General features: G+C 34.1%; 1 protein-coding gene across 1 annotated transcript in view; it reads right to left on the bottom strand.

Annotated features, from left to right (window-relative positions):
- Positions 1–3,370: 3,370 nt before the first annotated feature.
- Positions 3,371–21,788, bottom strand: part of LOC107440038 (putative sodium-dependent multivitamin transporter) — an 85,210-nt gene continuing 66,792 nt past the window's right edge. Inside the window, exon 11 of the mRNA XM_071182997.1 lies at positions 3,371–3,868. Coding sequence (XP_071039098.1) covers positions 3,690–3,868 — 179 coding nt within the window. The 3' untranslated portion in view covers positions 3,371–3,689. The remainder of the gene's footprint in view (positions 3,869–21,788) is intronic.

The following is a 21,788-nucleotide window of genomic DNA, read 5'->3' as shown; positions in this document are numbered from 1 at the left end:
TTATATATCTATATATATATATATATATATATATATACATATATATCAAAATTAAATCATTTTAACTATCACTTCGGTTTGGGCCGTTGAGCAAAAATTTAATGTAGTTAAAAAAATTTTTTAGAAATGTACTAATTATTTCAAAAAATATTAATTTATGAAATTTTTTTTCTGAATTTAATCTTTTTTAGTTACAACGATAGCATATTTTCATATGAAGAGGTAAGAACATTTCATGCGCTCGTTAAACTTGTAGTGAAAGAAAAACGTCGGAAGCATGCAGACAGTTTGAAAACAACACAACCTATATTCACAGTTTATTAACTCTAGGAGAGAACCATCTATTTTATTTTCCAATTCTTTATAAAGAGGTATCGAAAAATTGAATTCTTACACTAAAATTGGAGGAGTTTATCCTTCTTATGATCTTTGACAGGAGACTTAGAACATAGCAGTCACAAGAGATACGAATTTATTGAGAAAAAACTTAGATTTATTTTAAAATTCCAACATCTTTTTCAATGTCCAAACCCCATCAAAAAAGGTTTTAAAAAAATATTCCCCGATAAGTAATTAAGACTATTTTAGTTCAACTAACGCACTGTTTATAAATGTGTTTTTATTAGTATGGAAATTTTGAGGTGAAAATATAATGAACATGGTTTGAAAGAATAATCTTCTTAAAGAAGCAAAAATCTAAAAAGTATCTCCCAGCAATAAAAGATTTCAAAATCTAACTTGTAACCGAAAAAACTCCCGTCTCCTCATACCAAAAACTAGTTGTAAGTACGCTTTATGATTATTATGTATTTCATTTTGAATTTGTTATTTTATATAATGGTAAAGTAGAACTTTGATTTTATAATAAATTTGGCTGGAAAAAATTTCTCCCATCCAAAAAGAATTTAAAAATCATCCCCATTATATAAACGAATGACAAAAAGTTTGTATTTTTTAAAAAGTCTAGTATTTTTTTTTACAAAAAATCTCTTTTCAACTCTTGAAATATTAATTCTATTGGCTAAAAGTGTTTTGTCTCATTCCATTATATGAAAAAAATACATAAGAAAACAATACCTCAATTATCGGTATGTGCCGGTAAGATGGGTAAAAAAGCACAAGTGCGAAATTCTGCTTTCTCTACATAAAATGCTTATAACTTCTAAACTACAATACAATAACTCGAACTACAATACAATAACTACAATAACTCGAAATACATCGAAAAAGGCATAAAACAGCCTTTTAGAATAAATTCAATTCTCCTTAAACCACCCACATTGCCTTAAAAAAAGTGAGGGTGGAAGGTATATAGGAGAGTGGAGGAGTTTTCACAAAATAAAGCTTTGATAATAACATAATAAAGTTTTTTCTCAAAAAAATATATTATATGGCAAACAATTTTATATTACAAAATATGAACGAAAACTGTCAAATAGCTCCTGAAAAATTAAATTTTGACTACACGACTTTTTTAAAATTTGATTTTTAAGGAGCTATTTGACAATTTCTTTCATACTTGCTATATAAAATAAAGTTCTTTTAAATTATGCAAAAGTTTGTCAATTCAATTTGATTTTCATTATCATTAAATGACATAAAAATAATAAACAATTAATAAAAAAAAATTCTTGCATGGAATATTCTATTTGGGTATAAGAATTTTATAAGAGTGAGTGAAAATGTGTGAATTCACGTTAGAAAGTTATCGAGGTATTTTAGAACACACTAAAGATAAAAAAGAGCTTTCGACTGCTCTCCTGACAAAACAGTCAGTGGCGTAGCGAGGGGGGAGCAAGGGGGGGCATCATGCCCCGGGCGCTACTCACAAAGGGGCGCCAAATGGTCAGCAAAACAAAAAAAATTGTTGGATAATTTTTATTTTTATTATAATTTATTTCTGCAAAAAATATTTTAAATTTAGTGCCAGTGAAATATAATAAATGTTAATTCGTAAATAAAAAGGAACACTAATCAAACTGTAATAATATATTCATAATAGAAATGACACGTCTTTTCTAATGGCTGGCTGACTCGACCTGTATCTGTCAGCACTTCCTTATGGCATCTACGCTGTGTGGTTACATATATTATCTCCAAATATTTGCACTGTACAAAAATCGTTTGTATGTTTGTACAGTGTATAATACAGATTTCAATGGAATAGAACTCTTTATCGAAGAATGTGACTGTAAAATGTTACTCCTTTGTAGAAAAGAAATTGAACTTAAAACTCCATTAGAATTTCTTACTTTTATAATCCCGTATGGAGAAGATGTTTTTCCAAACCTGAGAGTGGCACTTCAAATACTCCTGACTATCTCAGTATCAATTGCTAACTGCGAATGGTCATTCAGCAAATTAAAATTAATTTTGACATATCTACGATCAACGGTGGGACAAGATCACCTAAGTGACCTGGCATTTTTAAGTGTGGAAAGAGAAAAATTTGAAATGATCAACTTTGATGATATTATTGATAAATTTGCTTCATCAAAAGCGGAAAATTTACACATAGTAATTAGTTTTATTATTGTATTATAATCATATTATTAAATATATGTATCTCCTTAGAGATAATAAATATTTACTTTTTTATTGTTTTAAAACTGCGTGTTTTTAAAATATTTCTTTATAAATATGTAAAATAAATAATAGGTATCTTTTGAACTAATTCTAGATGATCATATACATTTCAAAATCTAGTCTTGTTTTCTCAACTACATTTTTTGTCACAATTTTAATGCCTAGCTTGAGCCTATGACTTTATTTATTTTACTTTATTTATTTATTACTTTGCGAGTATATTTTACTTATAATATTAGATGATTTTCGAATGGGGGGGGGCGGGGCGCTATAAAGGTATTGTGCCCCGGGCGCGAGTTAAGCTCGCTACGGCACTGAAAACAGTGAGACCATATTTTCTAGATTGCGGCTACCTTTCAATCATTAAGATTGAGTACGAGAAAATCAGCAGGTCTAAAGTTATTTTTGGTGTTACAATTCTTTCTAAGAACTGTACATGCATGCAAAAGCATGTATGTACAGTACACAATTGATTTTTTAAAAAAATCCAATCCCATCCCTGGTTTACGTCTCCATGGAAGGAGTTTTCTGGCAGGGACAGAAAAAAGCTCTAGTACCGTGATTTGCCTAAAATAATTAGAAAGATGCCATTATAATTCATTTACCTGAAATGAAATTATGATTGTGCTAAATCTCATCTCTCGCACTCCTAATGCCTGATGTTAGCAAAGAAAAAAAAACTATACTGAGCTCTTTTATTCAGCGGAAAAACATAAAGCGAGGCTAAAAAAAGGTATTTGCATTCCTGGAAGTAATAAAACTTTATTTGAGGAATAACAGAAAATAATGCGACTTCTTTTATTTGTCTAAAGTACTCATATATTAATGCATGAAACGGCTGAGGTTTCATTTCTATTAATAAGCTAGGGTTCTTCGCAGAAAGAACTTTCAAGTAGTATCGCGCATGAGCAGATGTTCTGTGCACCGCAGTTACTACGAAAAATCTACAGAGATTGTGCAAAATATACGTGCTACAAGAGAAGAGTATACGAATGTACATAAATATGCTAAAACATTATTTTGGGTGGAAAATTAACGTTCATTTGTCCAAGTAAATAAATATTGTAATTAACAATAAGTAAATTCTTTAAAAATGCATTTTTTTAAATAGTGTCTGGTAATAGAGTAGTTGTATGATCTGGATTAGAAACAATTTGTTTCTGAAGATCGATGTCATTGGCTGGAAGAAAACTCTCGTCTGTTTGCTTTTGTTCTTTTATCCAAAATCTTGTCATTGGACTGAGGCACTTTGAATTGAAATTAATAGCATTTTTGTTCCATCCTAAAATGGAAGCAATTTGAATTATCCATACACAAAAGAAGAAACAAGTTAAGGTTAAAATAAAGAAAGAAAAGAATGCAAAATTATTATTTGTCCCCATAATATAATTCTATTTTTCAATCGATATAAACCTATTCGTCGTCTCTAACGGTTGGTTTTATTTTATGGACTCTCAGAAATAAAAATAGATCAGTTTGAAGGGAAAAGAAATCATCAAGGAAGTTACAAATATCTTTTTAGAAAATTTACTTATTTTCTATTGCGCTTTTTGAAAGTACAACACATCAAGATATTCAACATACAATGAATAATTATTAAAATCGCCCCTCATACGGAATAACATAAATAAATACGTCACAAAAATATGCTTTAAAGATTAATATAAGTAGAGATATTCTTATCCAGCCTTTTGGAAGTATTTGTTTGCTTTTTCCAATGTAAATGTACTGCTAAAAATTGTAGTGCACCTTGGGTGCCGATAATTTTTACCGTAAAATTTTACGAAACAAAACATCTGACATACCGTAATTTTTACAATAATATTTATTTTGAAATAACTGAATCACTATAATTTAATAGTTGAGAGTTAATACCTGCGGCCTTCACCTGGTGCCCCCTCTGGATACCCATCACTGGGTAACTAAATGGCAGGCAAACTCTATGATGCACCAGGGTAAAACTTGTGATACAGCATCATCCGTCGCGCCAGTTAACAAGGGATGAGTCCAGGAATAAGGCAGAGGTTCCTGTTTGAAGAGTTCACTACAGTCTGCAGTAGCATATGGTAAGCCCTCGGATGAGCCTATTGTTAATACCGCTGCTTTGCAGGCTCCTTGATATTAATGCTGGTGAGGAGGTGTCCAAAAGCACAAGACGTGCTTCTGTTGGAGTCTCTGGTTCCGGTCAGAGACAACAGGGGACAGTTTGCCTGGAGTTGCTGGGCTGTACATAAGACAGCGAAGGAAACTTAAGAAAAAGTTGAGGGCCACTGAGAGGAGTGGCGGAGCTAAAAGGCCTACTGATGCAACGCCCTCCCCAAGTGTTCCAACCCAAATTGGAAAGAAGCCAAGAGAGGATGTTGTTCCTTGGAGAAGAGCCCTATCCAGGGAAGTGGTCTTTCTCAGTATTGATAACCAAACTGGAGTGGGGGACCCAACTGGGAGCTTCCAATCTGGAGTTACTTTTGCCCATGCAACCAAATCAACCAAAATTGCTGTTATCATGAAGGATATTCCTTTGGACAAACTTCCTATGGGAGATTCTGGTAACATTCTCAGGAGGATCTTAGAGATGACTGACGCCATTCCCTTTGGTGAAAGGATGCTTGAGATCGTCAGCACCAACTTACTCAGAGGGGCTCTTATTCTCCAGTGTAGTGATTACACGGTGGAGTGGATCAAGAGCCACTTTAACGAAAAATTATTGAGTGACGTCACGCTTAGCTCTAAGCTCTGATGAATTGTCCAAGCCTGTGAAGGTGGTCTTCAAGACCAAAGAAAAGTTCTCCGATCAGGGCACCTTATTAAGACGTCTTCAGCGACTCTACCCAGGGTTGAAGTCAACGAAATGAAGAGTTTTACCGAATGCTGCAGGACCGGCACTTCTAGATGGATCTTTGAGGTTGAACCTGAAGGTATGGAGGACATAGTGGGAGCCGACTATAGGGCTTCCACTGGTGTGGATCATGGAGTCTTCAAATTCATCCACGATCCTAATAAGAAAAGAGTAACAGAGGTTCCAATGACATCGGGTGTCCTCTCTGTCACACCGGAACGCCAGGAGTGTATCAGAAGGAGGAACCCTGGGGGGGGGGCAATTCTCCTGATTCTAAGGTAAGTTCAATTGGCCCTCGCTCTTGATTTATCGGATCTATGGTTGAACTCTGAGTCGGATATAACTTTATGACCTGTTTCACCAGCATCTATACTTGGTATTGACGAAACAATAAAGCTGTTAAAGAGAGATCTTTCTTCTAAATCCAACCTGGATAGGTAGTTTTTATTCTGATTTTTCCTTATCTTTAACCAATCGAGACAACAGTAACAATTAAAGTTGGTCAAATTAATCTCCATCAAGGCATTGCTGCATCTAGCCTATCGGCTGAATGATGGAGATTTAGATATTGCTCTTATACAAGAGCCTTGGATTCGAAAGGGTAGAATTATGGGCCTCAACGTGAAGTGTTTTAATACTTTTTATGATACCCTTGTGACCCTCCCAGGGTCTGCATATTGGCTGGGTGTAATTTAAATTTCCTTTACATTGTCAACTTTCTATATAGGGACTTAGTTGTAGTAAAGTTAAAGTTCTATGGCAAAGAAACAGTGTCTGACTTTGTCATCGTGTTTGCCTATCTTCCTTATGAAGAGAAAGACCCATTAGCTGATGTTGCCAAAGCAATAATTGGCCGCTGTAGTTCTAGCTGCAGACTCATCTTTAGCTGTGATACGAATTCTCACCAAATAGTGTGGGGTAGTAGTGATTGTAACCAGCGGGGGTTTGTATTAATGTAACATATTTCATTTTATAACTCATATGTCCTCAATAAAGGCAGCGAACCCACCTTTGTTACGAGTAACAGAAGGGAAGTTATTGATCTATTGTTCTTACTTTATGTATTCTGATTGGAAGGTATCTGATGGAGCCACTGCTTCAGATCACCAACTAATTACCTTTTCTATTAAAGACCTCACTGAACTAAAGGTCACAAGGAGGGATCCCAAAATAGTTCCTAGTAATAGATTGTGATTCCTTCTGGACAACCCTGTGAAAAAAATTGGGAAATCTAGCTGGTAAGTATAATAATGTTAAAGATATTGAATGGATTCTTGACCAAGAGCAATAGATCATACTCGATTCATATTATATTTCTTGTAATGTTACGTCCACTAGTTCTTCAAAGCGAGATCCTTACTGGTATTCTGAGCTTAGTAAAGTACGTAAGAAATGTAGGAAGCTATTTAACAGAGCAAGGAAATCTGGAGAAGGGCAGTCATATCGTAACGCTCTAACTATCTATAATAAGGTTATTAAAGATGCTAAACGTCGCTCTTGGCAGACTTTCTGCGATGGTATTAACACAATTTTTGCCACCGCAAAGCTGGCTAAAATCGTTACAAAGATTATATTTGCAAACAAAATGCTATCTGTCTTATGAACGAAAAATATAGTGAGTCAGAGAAAGAGGCTTCTAGAGAATTACTTAAAGCTCACTTCCCTGGATCTAATCCTGTAGAAAATTAATATCTTTAGAACTACTTGTAGTATAAATGGTTGGGAGGCGTCCAAGATGGTGATCTCCTATGAAAAAGTCGTATGGTCTATTAAATCTTTTAAGTCTTATAAGTCACCAGGTATGGATGACATCATGCCTATAATGCTACTACTGATCTAGCTACCCACCGATGTTGTTTAGCAAATTATAGTGGGATATTTTTTCGACTAAAAAAGGAATAAAAATTCATCTTCTACTCCTAAACCTCATCGAAAACATTATGTAAATACTCAAGGCATCTCCGGTGAGTCTTTTCCGGGCCCTGGGAGCCCTTTATTTCATGTTTTAATTTTTTAAAATCGACGTTCCATTGATTAAGGCTTAATGCATAGGATCGCCATCTTAACATGTACTTTAATGCAATTTATTTTTATCGCTAACATTCAATACTTATAATTATTTCAAATTGTATCTATTTTTATATCTGCTTGCTCATTTCAATGCTAAATGCGATTCTCTATAAGCCAATTTACTTTTTATTAAATTTCGGCGATCATAATACTATTTTTCAGTAACTTTAATATTAATTGTCATTCTAAGGTATAGGCCATCGCTATGTTAAACTTTTATTGTTTTGTACTCTGACTTTGAGAAGCATTTATATAGGCTTAAATGTTATTGCATATTCTAAATTTTTTATATGTTGTGCCCCAACTCTTGCTTAATGCAGAGATACTTGTTTCAAAATTTATAACCCACCACTTATTTTATTATTGATTTTCTATTAAACCTCTCTTTTCACATTTTCGCCGTTCTATTTCCAAGCAAAATATCAACAATATTTTGTAAACAAACTTAAGTAATGATTACAATAACAGTTAAGTTCTTATCATCACGCCACATCCAACTTTCAAAAATTATTTTTCATTTTAATTGACCGTATGCAACAACATTTTCAATTAGTTTATCTTTCTTTAAATTATACCAATTAATCTCAGAGTCAGTGCATAAACAAAATTTAGTATTGCTTCTAATATAATTTTTACATATACTATTGTTTTGCTGCATTTACTATATACATTGTATGCTTTATCTATTAAAAAAATTTTGTGTGCACTGTTGTCTCTTATTACCTTCTTACACGTATATTTACGTCAAGCCAATATTCCTCTTGGACGAATTAACCAAATAGGCAATTCTAGGCTATCCATCTCAACTGTCTACAAGCCTCAACTTGCATAGCAACCATATTAGAAGGGAAATACTGACAGCCACCATTTTAGGTTAGTCATTTATTTACCTATTGTAGTCTACCATAGCGTTGGCCAACCATTGTCTAAGTTCCTATTATGTTTATTGGTACTTGTTATCTCGCCAATCTAACTTTTTCTTTTAACCATCGCCAACCTGGTTTCTCTTTTACGATACTTTTCTTTTTCCCTCATCTAATCGGATCATATTAATCTTATAACTTTTTTCCCATTTCTGCACATTGCTAGCACCCCCCACTTCCTTCTTCTCATCAAATTACTATAATGACTTTTTTTATATCTACTCATTGTCTTCCTAATTGGTAAATATCAAAAGACCACAACTCCATTAAGTTTTTTTAGCATCTCCGCACACTGTTAGCACCGACCAAATAAATTTTTATTTGTATCTTAGCAAGTTTTTAGCATAATTTCTTCCTTCCACTCCTTCACCCCCGCTTCTCTCATAAAAAAAAAAAAAAAAAAAAAAAAAAAAAAAAAAAACATTATCACCCCCCCCCATAAATTTAGAAACTGTTTTTCGGTAATTTAAATTGTTGTCATCTGGGTTTCACTAAATTAAAATATTTCTTTACCCTCATCTAACCTAATCTCATTTATCTTACGATTTAATAATCACCTTCGCACACTGTTAGCACCTATCCAACTCTTCTTCGTAATCTTTTTTCTTATAATAATAATCTTTCTCATAATCATAGCTTTTTCAACAGGGAATTTTCAAAAGACAACAATTTAATTACCAATAACTGGCACCTCCGCACATTGTTAGAACCTACCACTTTTATTTCTTTTGTCCCGAAACAAGAAATAACCAAAAACTTCCACCATCACTACTTCATCCCCATTTCCCCCCATCNCCCATTTTACCCCCCCCCCCAAAAAAAAAAGAAAAGAAGGAAAAAAATTTACTGGTCAAAATCTTTAACTTTATGTTTGTCAGTACTAGTTTTCTCGTCAATTAAAGAAAATCTTTTTTCGTTAAAATTGTCGTCATCTTGGTTTCACTAAAACAAAATATTTCTTAACCCTCATCTAATCAAAAATCACCTATCCTACGATTTTATAAGCACTTTTGCACACTGTTAGCACCTCCTAAATTCTTCTTCACATTAACTTTTTTTAATAGTAATAATATTTCTCATAATCATTGTTTTTTTTTTCAACAGGAAATATAAAAATACATCAATTTTATTACCATTAACTGGCACCTCAGCACATTGTTAGGACCTACCACTTTTATTTCTTTTGCCCCTAAACAAGAAATAATCAAAAACTCCCATCATCATTACTTCACCCCCATTTTCTCCCCATTCCCCCACCCCCCCTCCAAAAAAAAAGATTTAAAATCCTTTTTTTATCAAACTGTTGTTTCACACTAACAACTGGCGGTGGTTAAAGCCAAATTAATGGGACGTCACTTATTTATAATTAAAGTATAAAAACATCTTAACATCTCAAACATCTCATACTTTTCAACTTATTAATCCAATCCAATTCTAATATATTCTAAGTTGATCAAAAGGGAAACCAAAAGGGTTCCGGGAGAGACTCACTGCAGCCACTCATTAAGCGAATAGAAAAACTTCTAGGCTATTTGAATCTAGCAATTGCTATTTCTGAATATACTCAAAAAAACAAACATTTGACTATGGACAAAGCACCTGATTTTGACATCAACTTTACTCCAGCAAGATCTACAAGATCGCAAACTAGATCCCAACGAACATACAACTTTGACAAAGAAAATATTACTTCTTCAACACCCAAGACAACAAGGAAAACCTCAAACATTCCTAGGCCATCTCTTAAGACTAAAGGCCACCAACAACATCCACAAAACAACGTCTCTTCACAAGATGAGAATATTACGCATCCTCTTCAAAACATACTGGATATCATACCATCTGAAGATCGATTAGGAGATCATGATACTGATCAAAGATCCTCCTCCTCCATCTCAACAACTGAAGTAATCCAAATCCCAATCTCAACTTCATCAGTTACAAAACAGGAAATCAGAGACATCATCAATCTCCTAGAAAAAAACATCACTTCTATGACTTCAACTAAATTCAACCTAGCGAAAAAAACCCGAATGGCATGCCTGAACGCCTTAAACAGACTCAAAGAACTAACTGCTTCACTGGATTTTCCAACAGTAGCCAACATTCACAGTATCGAAAATGACCATCAACAGTTGAAAGAAATAGTACCAATTGTTATAAAGGAAACACATCATAATTCAGAGAAATTAAACTCGATAGAAGATAAGCTGGATATTATTAGCAAACGACTACAGACACTCGAAAACAATTCTCCACAACCGAACAGCGACCCACGACCTCCAATACCAATAATAATAGAAGAGACACCTGATCAATCAACAGACACGTTACTACAACAAATTCAAGAAAATCAACCAAAACTAAAAGTAAAAAGAATCTACAAAAATAAAAAATACCTGGAATTAAAATTTCACGACACACAATATAGAGATCATGCCTATTCTGACTTACGAAATTCTGGATTTCAAGTAAAAGACAAAGAGCAGAGACAACAATCCTTAATCCTCCTGAATATTCCTCACACCTTTTCTGTCGACGAAGTATTTTCAATCCTCAAGGAATCAACAGCTTTTGATGAAAATACTGATACAATGAATTACATCAAAGATATACCACACAGACGAGACGAGAATAAAAGACACATTGTAATAAAAGCCAACAGGAAAATCTCTTACGAATTACTACAGCTACATACTTTCTACGCAGGAATGTTCAAATGTTTTATCAAGAAAAGAATAATTTTACTCCGCTGCCGTAAATGTCAGGAGATCGGACACCATCAGGACACATGCAAAAACCAACATGACATCTGCGAGAAATGTGGTTATTCTGGTCACACAATCCACCAATGCGAATCATCGACAGACTATTGCATCAACTGCTACTTTAGTAACAAAGATCATCATCAGAATCTAGACTGCCATCATAGAACTTCTTCAGCAACTTGTCCCACCTACCTTCACAAACTTCAACTACTCCGCAACCAGAACATCGGTAATCTCCTATACTAAAATCAAAATACTCATTACAATAATTAGCCTAGCCTTTAGTGTTTTGAATATTAATTTTCCCCCACTTAAAAAACTTTCATTCTTTTCTTTTTTTTAATTATTTTAATTGCAACAATTATTTAAGCTATTAAAACATTGTTATGTATTTCATTCATAATATTCTCTTATTTACATGCTTTTTTTTTTTTTTCTTTTTCATAGCTATTATTTTAGTTCTAATTACTTTGTTATGTATTATACTCATAATAATATTCTATTCACTAGTTTTTTTTTCTTCTTATTTTTCTTCTTTTCCCTTTTCTTTTTTTTTGTAATAATATTCTCATTCTATATATTTTTAATAGTGTTCTTATTCTATTTTATTTTTACAACATTAATATGTTTCTCTCCCTTCATATTATCCAGTAAATTGTGAATCTTTTTTGTTTTTTTTTTGTTTTGTTTATTATTATTTCCTTCTTCAAAAACAGTATCTTGTTAATCAATAATTGATTAGTTAAATAGTATGTTCTGCAGCATTTACTTCAGTAGTAATTTACTCTTAAATTTTATTCTTAACATTTATGTATATGCAATGTATTAAGTCATTTATTATCAAATATGTCACTGCAAAAACAAGGCCATCGACGACTTTTTTTTAAATTTCTAGGATGCATAAATTTCTTGTTTCAGATCCAAAACAATGATTCATCAAAATTTAAACTTTATTAATTACACAAAATATTTTACGAAAATAATTGACATCCCTCAACTTTTAATCCTCCAGATCAATTTACAAAGATCCCACGACGCAATGAGCGTCCTTCAAAAAACAACATTAGACCTAAAAGTGGACATGATCTGTTTTCAGGAACCGTATTGCTCGAAAAAACAAATCCTAGGCTTCCTATCGGACTGGAAAATATTCCATTCAAAAAACAACAAATCCGGAATTTTCCTAATCAACAAAAACCTAAACCCCCTGCTAATCAAGCAAAACACAAACTCAGTCTCAATTTCTATAAACTCAAACAATTCTACTCCCCTAATAATTAATTCTTCATATATCTCACCAAAAGACAATATAGACGATCTCTTAATAGAACTCCAACAAATTACCGATAAATATTCAACAAATTCTAAAATTTTATTTTGCACAGACTCTAATGCACACAACATACAATGGGGGTACAACACAAACGATGAGCGTGGCGATTGTCTATCAGACTTCCTAGAAGCAAATAACCTTTATCTCTTAAATAGCCCTAACGCCCCACCCACTTTTCAAACACTGCATATCCAAGGATGGCCCGATCAAACATTTACCAACTCAACATCTCTAAAAGACTATACTGATTGGCAAGTACTAGAAATTTTCAACAACTCGGATCATAAATATATACAAATAAAAATAAACAATTCCCTCGAAATCTCTTCTAATACTAGATTCAAAACAAAATTTGGCAATCATTTAAAATTTATAACACTCTTGAAGGAACATGAAAAATCCATATCTTCTAAAGTATCAGACATTAAAAACTCAAAAGAACTCAATAACTTCACCCTCATTCTAATAAAAACAATCTTCGACACATGCAAAAAAAACATACAAAATAAAAAATTTCTACTCCAACAAAAAGGAAATCAGCTGGTGGACTCCGAATCTTAGAACTCAAAAAAATAAAATTGTAGCAATCCGGAAAAGAATCCAGAAATCGGGAAACCCACTAATTGAAATACAACTTATGATTTATTTTAAAAAAAGAACGCGCCAAACTAAAAAAAATGATCAGATCAGAAAAATCAAAATCTAGGAAAAAAATTTGCGAAACAGCTAAAAATATTTACGGTGCCCATTACAAGTTTGCTTTTAAAGACAACCCCCACCCAGCTCCTTTCCACACCATACTAGAGACAAACAACTTCAAAACAGAAGCAACCAACTATCTCAATAAAATTTTTCCGAATGAGAATATAGTGCCCCAAACTCCTCTTTTCTTCAAAAACAGGGTCCCAGACCCCCCAATAACAAAGCAAGAACTTTTAAATGTCACAGATCAATGGAACAAACACAAAGCCCCAGTTCTTGATGGTATTGATAATATCATCATTAAAAACCTTACAAGACATTTCACCAAACTAATCCTAGACTTTTTTAACGCATGCTTAAAATATTCAACTTTCCCAGATTTTTTTAAATTTGGTCAAATGCTATTTTTCCTCAAGCCTGGTAAGGACCCACAACAGATAAATTCCTACCGTCCAATTACCCTCCTTTCCAATCTAGGAAAATTACTCGAAAAAATAATAGCCAAACGGATCACTTTCCATATCGAATCAGATAATCTTTTAACTTCAAATCAATTTGGTTTCAGGATAGGTAAATCAGTTAACTCAGCACTACAACACTTTAACAAAGTCCTCACCTCACAGAAACAACAATTTAATCACACGGCAGCCATATCTCTAGACATTGCAGGAGCCTTTGACAACACCCAATACCATCTAGTATACCAGGAACTAACAAAATCTAACATCCCGGCAAACCTAGCAAAAACCCTTATTAACATTAACAACAATAAAAAAATTTCACTTCCGCACCCTATTACCAACTCATCGAAACTTATTCCGCTTGGAAACGATTCCGATCGAAAACTAGCTTTCATCGGATTGCCAATTTCGTGAAACCCACTTTGCCGTAACATGAGCATATCGGAATCCGGAATCGAAATCGCCATTCCACACGATTCCGGTGAAATTGAAGTTTGTAGGCGGGGCTAACTTTGACCAATTAGAAAATTATTATAATTCTAATTTATTAATCTGGCAACGATATGTTTGTATTCTCTACTTCTATGCGAGTTAAAATCGCATTAACTTGAAACTGAAAGCTTAAAAATTCATACATTTTCAACAATTTTGTGTTCTAAAAGTCAAGTTTTTATTTTATTTTATAACCGTCGTTGAACAGCCGACCCAATTTCATGGGTTTACGACTACTTACGTTCAACTCCGTAGCCTTGTAATTTTGAACCAATCCAGAAGACAAGGAAACTCCTGGATCAGTACCCCCAGAGGTATTGATTTGTTGTGGGAACATGGAGGACTTTGAGACTCGACAGATTTAACGTGCATCAGTCACCATTTACTACACGGGGAGTCTTCGGCCGGCGAGGATCGAACCTACGACCTCTTGGATACGGGCCCAGCGCCCTACCGACCAGGCTATCCCGGCCCTTAAAAGTCAAGTTTGTGTTTATTTGAAGTATAGAGAGTAGTGTAGAGTGAAATTACAACGTAGTATTTTCAAATGGCTTCACGTACAAAATTAATATTCGCCTCCAAACAATGATTGTGGAATACCTAGAAAACAATCCAGATTAAAATAAAGGAAGCCTTACCGGCATATCTGGCGCAATTACCACTATAAATATTAAATACCACGTCACTACTATATAAGACATGTTAACTTGCATCCATCTTAAAATACCATAAGATAGTTGAAGAATAACACAGTTGATAGTAAAATATCCACACATGCATTTTCCAAGCAATGTAGGAAATTCTAATAGCTAACTGTGGTACTTCCTTTTTTTATCTAAGATTCTATTGTTTTTTGTACATATTTTTTTTATGTAGCTTTTGTTATTAATTTCCACAATCCGATATTATTCCTTTCCACAACTGAATTTCGCCTATGAGTAACACCATTTTAAAAAAAAACTAATTTCCAATCTAAATTAATTTCTAAACTTTGTTGTCGGGATATTGGAATACCCAAAATCTTTTAAGCCGATAGATCTTTCTCTTAATAGTGTTTCGATCACTCTCTTCAGCAATAGCTGGCTGTATGACGGAAAACAGCGCCATTTTGTTCACTGAAATAAGCAAACTCTTATCGGAATCTAGATTTTGCTTACTCTTAAACCTGCCGGAATGGGATTCGTAATAATTTCGCATCGGAATTTAGTTCCGAGCTGAATCAAGAGCTCGTAATACGACTTAACTGACATTCACGGATTTATGACGTCACGAGAGTTTCATTTCGATCGGAATCAGATTCCGTGAAGCTGCTAATAGGGTCCCTGACCCCAGAAGGCTTCGTTACAATAGACGTCTACAAAGGTTGTCCGCAAGGTTCTTGTACTGGTCCGCTACAATGGAACTTATTCTTTAATGATCTTCTTAAAAACTCTCCCTTCACCGACAACTTAATAGCGTTTGCCGACGATCTTATCATAATCACAGGCGGTAAAACGAGAAAAGAACTCGAAACAAAAAGTAACGATATCCTATCCAAAATAGAACAATGGCTTTCATCAAGATTTCTTAAACTCTCCCTCAGCAAATCCTCGTTTACCTACTTTAACTTTTCAAAAAGAAGGAAGGCCCATTTTAAAAATATTCAATCAATCTATAAAGGGTTCAAACATCTTCAAATATTTAGGAGTCAACATAGACAGAGGACTAAACTGGGGCTCCCACTCGAAAATACTTAAAGAAAAATCAGCCAAACTCCAAAACGCACTTAGAAAAATAGCTTCAACTAATTGGGGAATAAATAACGAATCTAAGAAACATCTCTATAAAACAATAGTGATTCCAACAATCCCCATGGAGCGAATCTTTGGGCCCAAAGCATCTCACCTCGATTGGAAAGAATTCTCACGACAATACAAAGGAAATTTCTCTTATCCATATCTAGAGCATATCACTCAACGCCAACTTCTGCCCTTCTTTTAATTACACATCTTCCTCCTTTACACCTCGAAATTCAAGCAATAGCAAAAAAAATAAATATCATACAACTAAACACAGATTCATCCTTTTTAGATTCACACTTCCGAGTCAGCCAATACGAATCGTATTTCTATGGACTACAGTTCCATCCAACCAACACAATAAACCACAAAGTAATAACCTAAGAAACATATGACATCACTTCAAAGAACTTGATTCGACACAACAATTTTTTCACAGATGGTTCTAAGCAACCCTCAGGAACAGGCTTTGCCTTTGCCAGTAACTTAACGGAAAAAAAAATTCAAACTTGACGACAACAACTCCATCTTCCAGGCTGAACTTTTAGCTATCTATGAATGTCTAAAATTCATTAACGCTTCTAATCTGCAAACACAAAAAACAAAAATTTGGTCAGACAGCAAAACCGCTCTCCAATCGATCCTAAAACCCAATAACAGAAATCTCACAATAAAGAACATTTGTACACTCCTCCATACTTCAAACACGAAAATTAAATGGATTAAAGCTCATGATGATTACAGAGGTAACGAATTGGCGGACAAACTTGTAAAAGAAGCGGCAAACTCGAAAGAAACAATTTATCCTCATCCATTTCCAAAGACATTCCTAAAATCAGAACTAACTAAAATAATCAACAAAAAATGACAAAAATATTGGAACATGTCAAATACTGGAAGAAGATTATTCAACCTTTATAAAGACATTCATTCCCTAAAGAAAAAAAATTTAACGAAACAGGAAATATGGTTCCTGACAGGTCATGGACCATTTCCAAAATACTTCTACTACCTAAAAATAACAAAAACAGATAACTGCACATGTGGTAAAACAGGAGACCCCGACCACTATCTTCTAGAATGCCCCCTTACCATTTCTTGGCACGCGTCAAAACCCTACTCGAATTTCATCAAAGAATGGAGAATTTCATTCATTACCAATAAAATCTTAAACAAAAAACTTCATGGTGTCATGAACTTTCTAGCAGAGAATGATCACCTCATAAAATTCTTAAAAAAAAAAAAAAAAAAAAAAAAAAAAAAAAACATTTTCTTTTTCTATAAATTATCAACAACTAACTTAAACTACAAGTGGCCTTGTTTCTAAATGTGTTTCTTTTCTATTCACTCATTGTAAAAGAAAATCAAGGAAATTGTAAAAAGAAAAAAAAAATGTTTTGCACTATCAAACCAAACTTTTCACTATATTACATTATTACAAAATTGTTTACGTATATGTTTTAAATACGTCTATGTAAAAATTGTAAATACTTTTGTTCTTCAATAAATTTTTCTTTTCTCGTTGTTTGTTTTACGCCCACCTGGGCTGTGGCTAGCTAGATCAGTAAACAGGGGGGTCATTTATGGGTTAGGGAATTATTTTAATTCTAAGGTACCAGGCCTCTTCTGGAGGATTGCCTATAATGCTTATTACGGGGATTGACATACTTCCCCCTATTCTATGTAGGATCTTTTGAGCCTGTATAGCCTTAGGGTATATACCGCATTGTACCAGTGTAATTTTCCTCCTCCCAAAACCAGGTAAGGAAAATAAATTTGAAACTAAATCATTTAAAGCCATTGAAAAGCTTATTGACAGATATTTTAGAGACTCTGTACTTATAGAAAACCACTGTCCTCCTCACAGCACGCTTATCAACCTGGCAAGTCAATTGATTCTGCTCTATATGATCTCTCCGTCATGCTTGAGAAAGCACTCTCAGATAAGGAGAGTCCCGCAGTGGACTGATCGTTAAGACATGGTTCCCAACAGATCACCGAAATCAAGCATCATTGACTGCTATCAGTGTGGGGGTGGGTGACCACTTGAATCAGACTGCGTAGAGACCGAGTGTGTGCGGTATTGATCCTCGTTAAACTGTTCTACCGTAAAGGACTACCGAAGTGGGGGTGCCACACCCTCTGCAGAGGATCAAAATTGTGATGGCATGTCTTCATCCTCAGGGATGTTTCCCAGACAATAGCCCATTGTACAGCTCTAGTGCGACGTAAATGAACTAGAACTCAGATAAAGAGATTGCTCTGGCGGTATTGACATTAAAGGTGCTTTTGAAAACGTCTCTGTTGAGACTAAAATCAAAGCAGTATCGATTCGGTCATCACCAGGTGGATAGCTAATTTGCTGTCCTCCAGGCATGTTTGTTCCTCTTTACTGGGCACAAGCATGAGAGTTCATACTACCTCAGGCTGACCTCAGGGAGCCTATCCTATGGTGTGTGATTATGGACTCTTTGTTGGCCTGGTTTACTAATCTTGACATTCCTTGTGTTGGATATGCTGATTATGGTGACTATTATTATTGTCAGAGTCAAGCATGGCAAAACAGTTTCCGAAATCATAAAAGGTGCACTTCTAGAAGTGGCTAGATGGTGATCTGATTCTGGTTTATCTGTTAACCCTTCAGAGATAAGTCTTGGGACCTTCACCAGAAAAAGGCATCTTAATCTAGGTGATGTGTATAACCCAGATTATAGGTCGGAACTCACTGATAAAGTCAAGTTTCTCGGGGTTTGTTATGACTCTAAACTAAACTGGGGTCATCATCTGGAATATTGTATCCGCTGGGCCAGGAAGATTTTCTGGTTTTGCAGAAATGCTACTGTTAAAACCTGGGGATTATCACCCAAGATAGTTTACTGGATGTACTCAATTAATATCATTCCTATTATCACATATGGTACAATTATCTGGTGGTCAAAGACTAGGATGAGCTCCGTCAAGTCTAGTCTTAACAGACTACAAATAATGGTCTGCCTAGCTTTGTCAGGATGTCTCAGAAACACTCCCACAGTTGTTCTGGAGAGCTTACTTAGGCTTTTTTCGTTGAATCTACACATTGAAGCTGAAGCTCAAACTGGTATTAAGCGTCTTGTGTTAAACACTTGTCATGGGATCACCTTGCTTCGTGAGTGTCGGATATTCCATCTGTTATTATGCGTAGTGATTATATGTCACTAAGATATGCTTTTCACAAGCCCTTCACGATCCATTTTTCTACTAAAGATGAATGGCTTAATTCTCCTCTGTGGCTTAAAGGCAAATGTCTTACATGATACACTGATGGTTCAAGGCCTCGTCTTAACTCAGGGGCAGGAATTCATTGTTCCAATGATGGCACCATACTTCACTTTCCCTTAGGTAGTTATGCCACTGTTTTGGCTGAAGTCTATGCCGTCATCTTGCGTTTCAAGATATGCTTAGACAGGGTATATCGAAAAATGACTATCCCCATTTGCTCCGACAGTCAGACTGCTCTCCTATCACTATGAAGGTGCAAATTCCCCTCTTCAGTAGTGTAGGAGTGCTTTTCCGACTTTTGTGACCTCTCTACGCATAACAAGGTAGACCAACATTGGGAAACTGGACATATGGTATTCTTGGAATTGAGCTATCTGATGAAGCTGCACGGGATGGCTCTCGATTTTCTAGGGCCCTGAACCAGCCTTGGGAATCTCTCCCACATCATTCAGGGCATCTATATTCAAGCTCCATCGCAAAATTGCCCATGAGCATTGGCGCAACTCGGATGATCAGAGACAAGCTAAAGATAAAAATCGTAACTGTCCTAGTGTATGTCAAAAAGAGCTCCTTAAGCTAAACAAGAACAGTTTGAGGAAGATCATAGGTCTTCTCACTGGACACTGCACCCTCAGGAGATGCCTAAACATAATGGGCATTGAATCTAATTCTCTTTGTCGAGGTTCTCATCTTGAAGAGGAGGCTTAATACTTTGTGATTGTGAGGTCTCTTCTGCTCAAAGATTTGAGCATTTAGCGCAATATTGCATTAAGGCCTGGGAACTGTAAGACGCTCCTGTCAAGTGCTTGCTGAACTTCATTTCAGCTGTAAGGATTTTTTATTTATCATGATTTAGGGTTTCGTACAATATACCTCTGATCGATGTGTCCTGCTCTTTGGAGCTGCCCATCCTCTACGTCTAAATTAAATAATTATTACTGTAAAATATACGGTATAAAATTTTACGTTAAAAATAGATTTTATGGTAAAATTAATTTTACGGATGATATTGTATTTTCAACTCTATATCTATGGTACCGGTACTTTACACTGTTATTTGATTGGGAACTTTCTATAGTATGAACAGTTTACCTAAGCACAAGTTAATTTTACCCATTAGGGAAAATTAGGTGTTTTTCTTAGTTTTAAATCTTTAACAATTTAACAATTTTAACAATTTCTCAATAATTTTTTCTTTTCCGTTATCGACGAACTTGCAACCGCTAACTTCCAATTTCATGATCGCATGTTGCTAAAGATGTGAGTATTAAGGTAAAATACATATTTTTTTTTTTTTTTTTTATCTTCAATCAATTATAAAATGAATTGAAGTTGTTTGAATCCTCATTGCTTACTTCATTCTAATAAATAAATGTGCTTTCAGAACGTACAGTACTGTAATAGTTATAGAATATTTTTTTCTTTATAGAATAGTATGTATTTCTGTATCTATATAATTCGGAAAATAACAATAAAGAGTAATCCAAATGATTTGATGAAATAGCATCATTTGTCCTGATTATTAATAGATTTTTATCACTTTCTTGGTAAAATTTTTTAAAATTTTGGATGATTAATTTCAACAAGAATTCAGCTATTCAGTTGCATATTGAAATTCATATCGAGATCTCACAATTATAAAATTTTATTGTGTGGTTTGTCATATTAAAATAATGAAGGGATAATCTATGTATATATTACACAAGAAAAAAATTATCAAGCAAAGAACATTTCATTTTGGAATTCTCCGGAGTTAAAAAGCGTTATGAAGTTTAAAAGTGTTATGAATTTCATAATAAAAATATAACTGTAAATTTTTTTATTCTAATTCGATGATAGCTCTCTCTACAGAATGACTTTCTACGTCTGATTAAGAACTTTTAAAAAAACAAAAACAAAAAACAATATGAACATTTTTTATTTTAATGTGAGGAATTTTTACGATTGTTTTTTTAACGGTAAGCATTCGTTATTTTACGCTTTTTAGCTTATAAATGATGATTTTTTTTTTATTAAAACGCTTAATTTTGTTATAAGAATTTTTGTCTAAAAACTTTATTTTTTGCAAAATTAAATGACATAACATAGTGCGTCTGTGTATACTTTTTGCATATTTTAATGAGTGAAATACTATGATTCAGAAAAGTATGGAATATAAAGTTTAAATAGATCTTTCATATTTGATCATTAAATTTAGTAGAGCGATTTCACAGGCATTAGGTTTCAACTCTAATATGAAGATAAGATACATATTTTTTTCCTGTTTATTTACAAATATTTTCCGATGTGTTCGGAATGCTACTTCTCTAAAAAAAAGAAGAAAATATTCGATTTTGTTTCGCAGAAGAATGAATATCAAAAAAAAAAAATTTTTTTTTAATTTAACAATCGACAATAAAGATGCAACGTTAGCATGCTACACTGAAGATGATCCTGTTGTTCTGCTAGCAGTCATTCGTCTCAAATAACAACGCCACCTATAGGTCGTTGCGTTCACGAATAGTTAAAACTGATTGATTCCTTGATGGTCTGCTACGATTTTTAAAGAAAATAAAAGTTTGAATGCTTGTGAAATTAATTA

The sequence above is a fragment of the Parasteatoda tepidariorum genome, chromosome 7 (assembly GCF_043381705.1).
Source record: "Parasteatoda tepidariorum isolate YZ-2023 chromosome 7, CAS_Ptep_4.0, whole genome shotgun sequence".
Classification (NCBI taxonomy): Eukaryota; Metazoa; Arthropoda; class Arachnida; order Araneae; family Theridiidae; genus Parasteatoda; species Parasteatoda tepidariorum.
The sequence above is the reverse complement of the archived record's forward strand: the minus strand, read 5'-3'. Positions and strand labels throughout refer to the sequence as shown.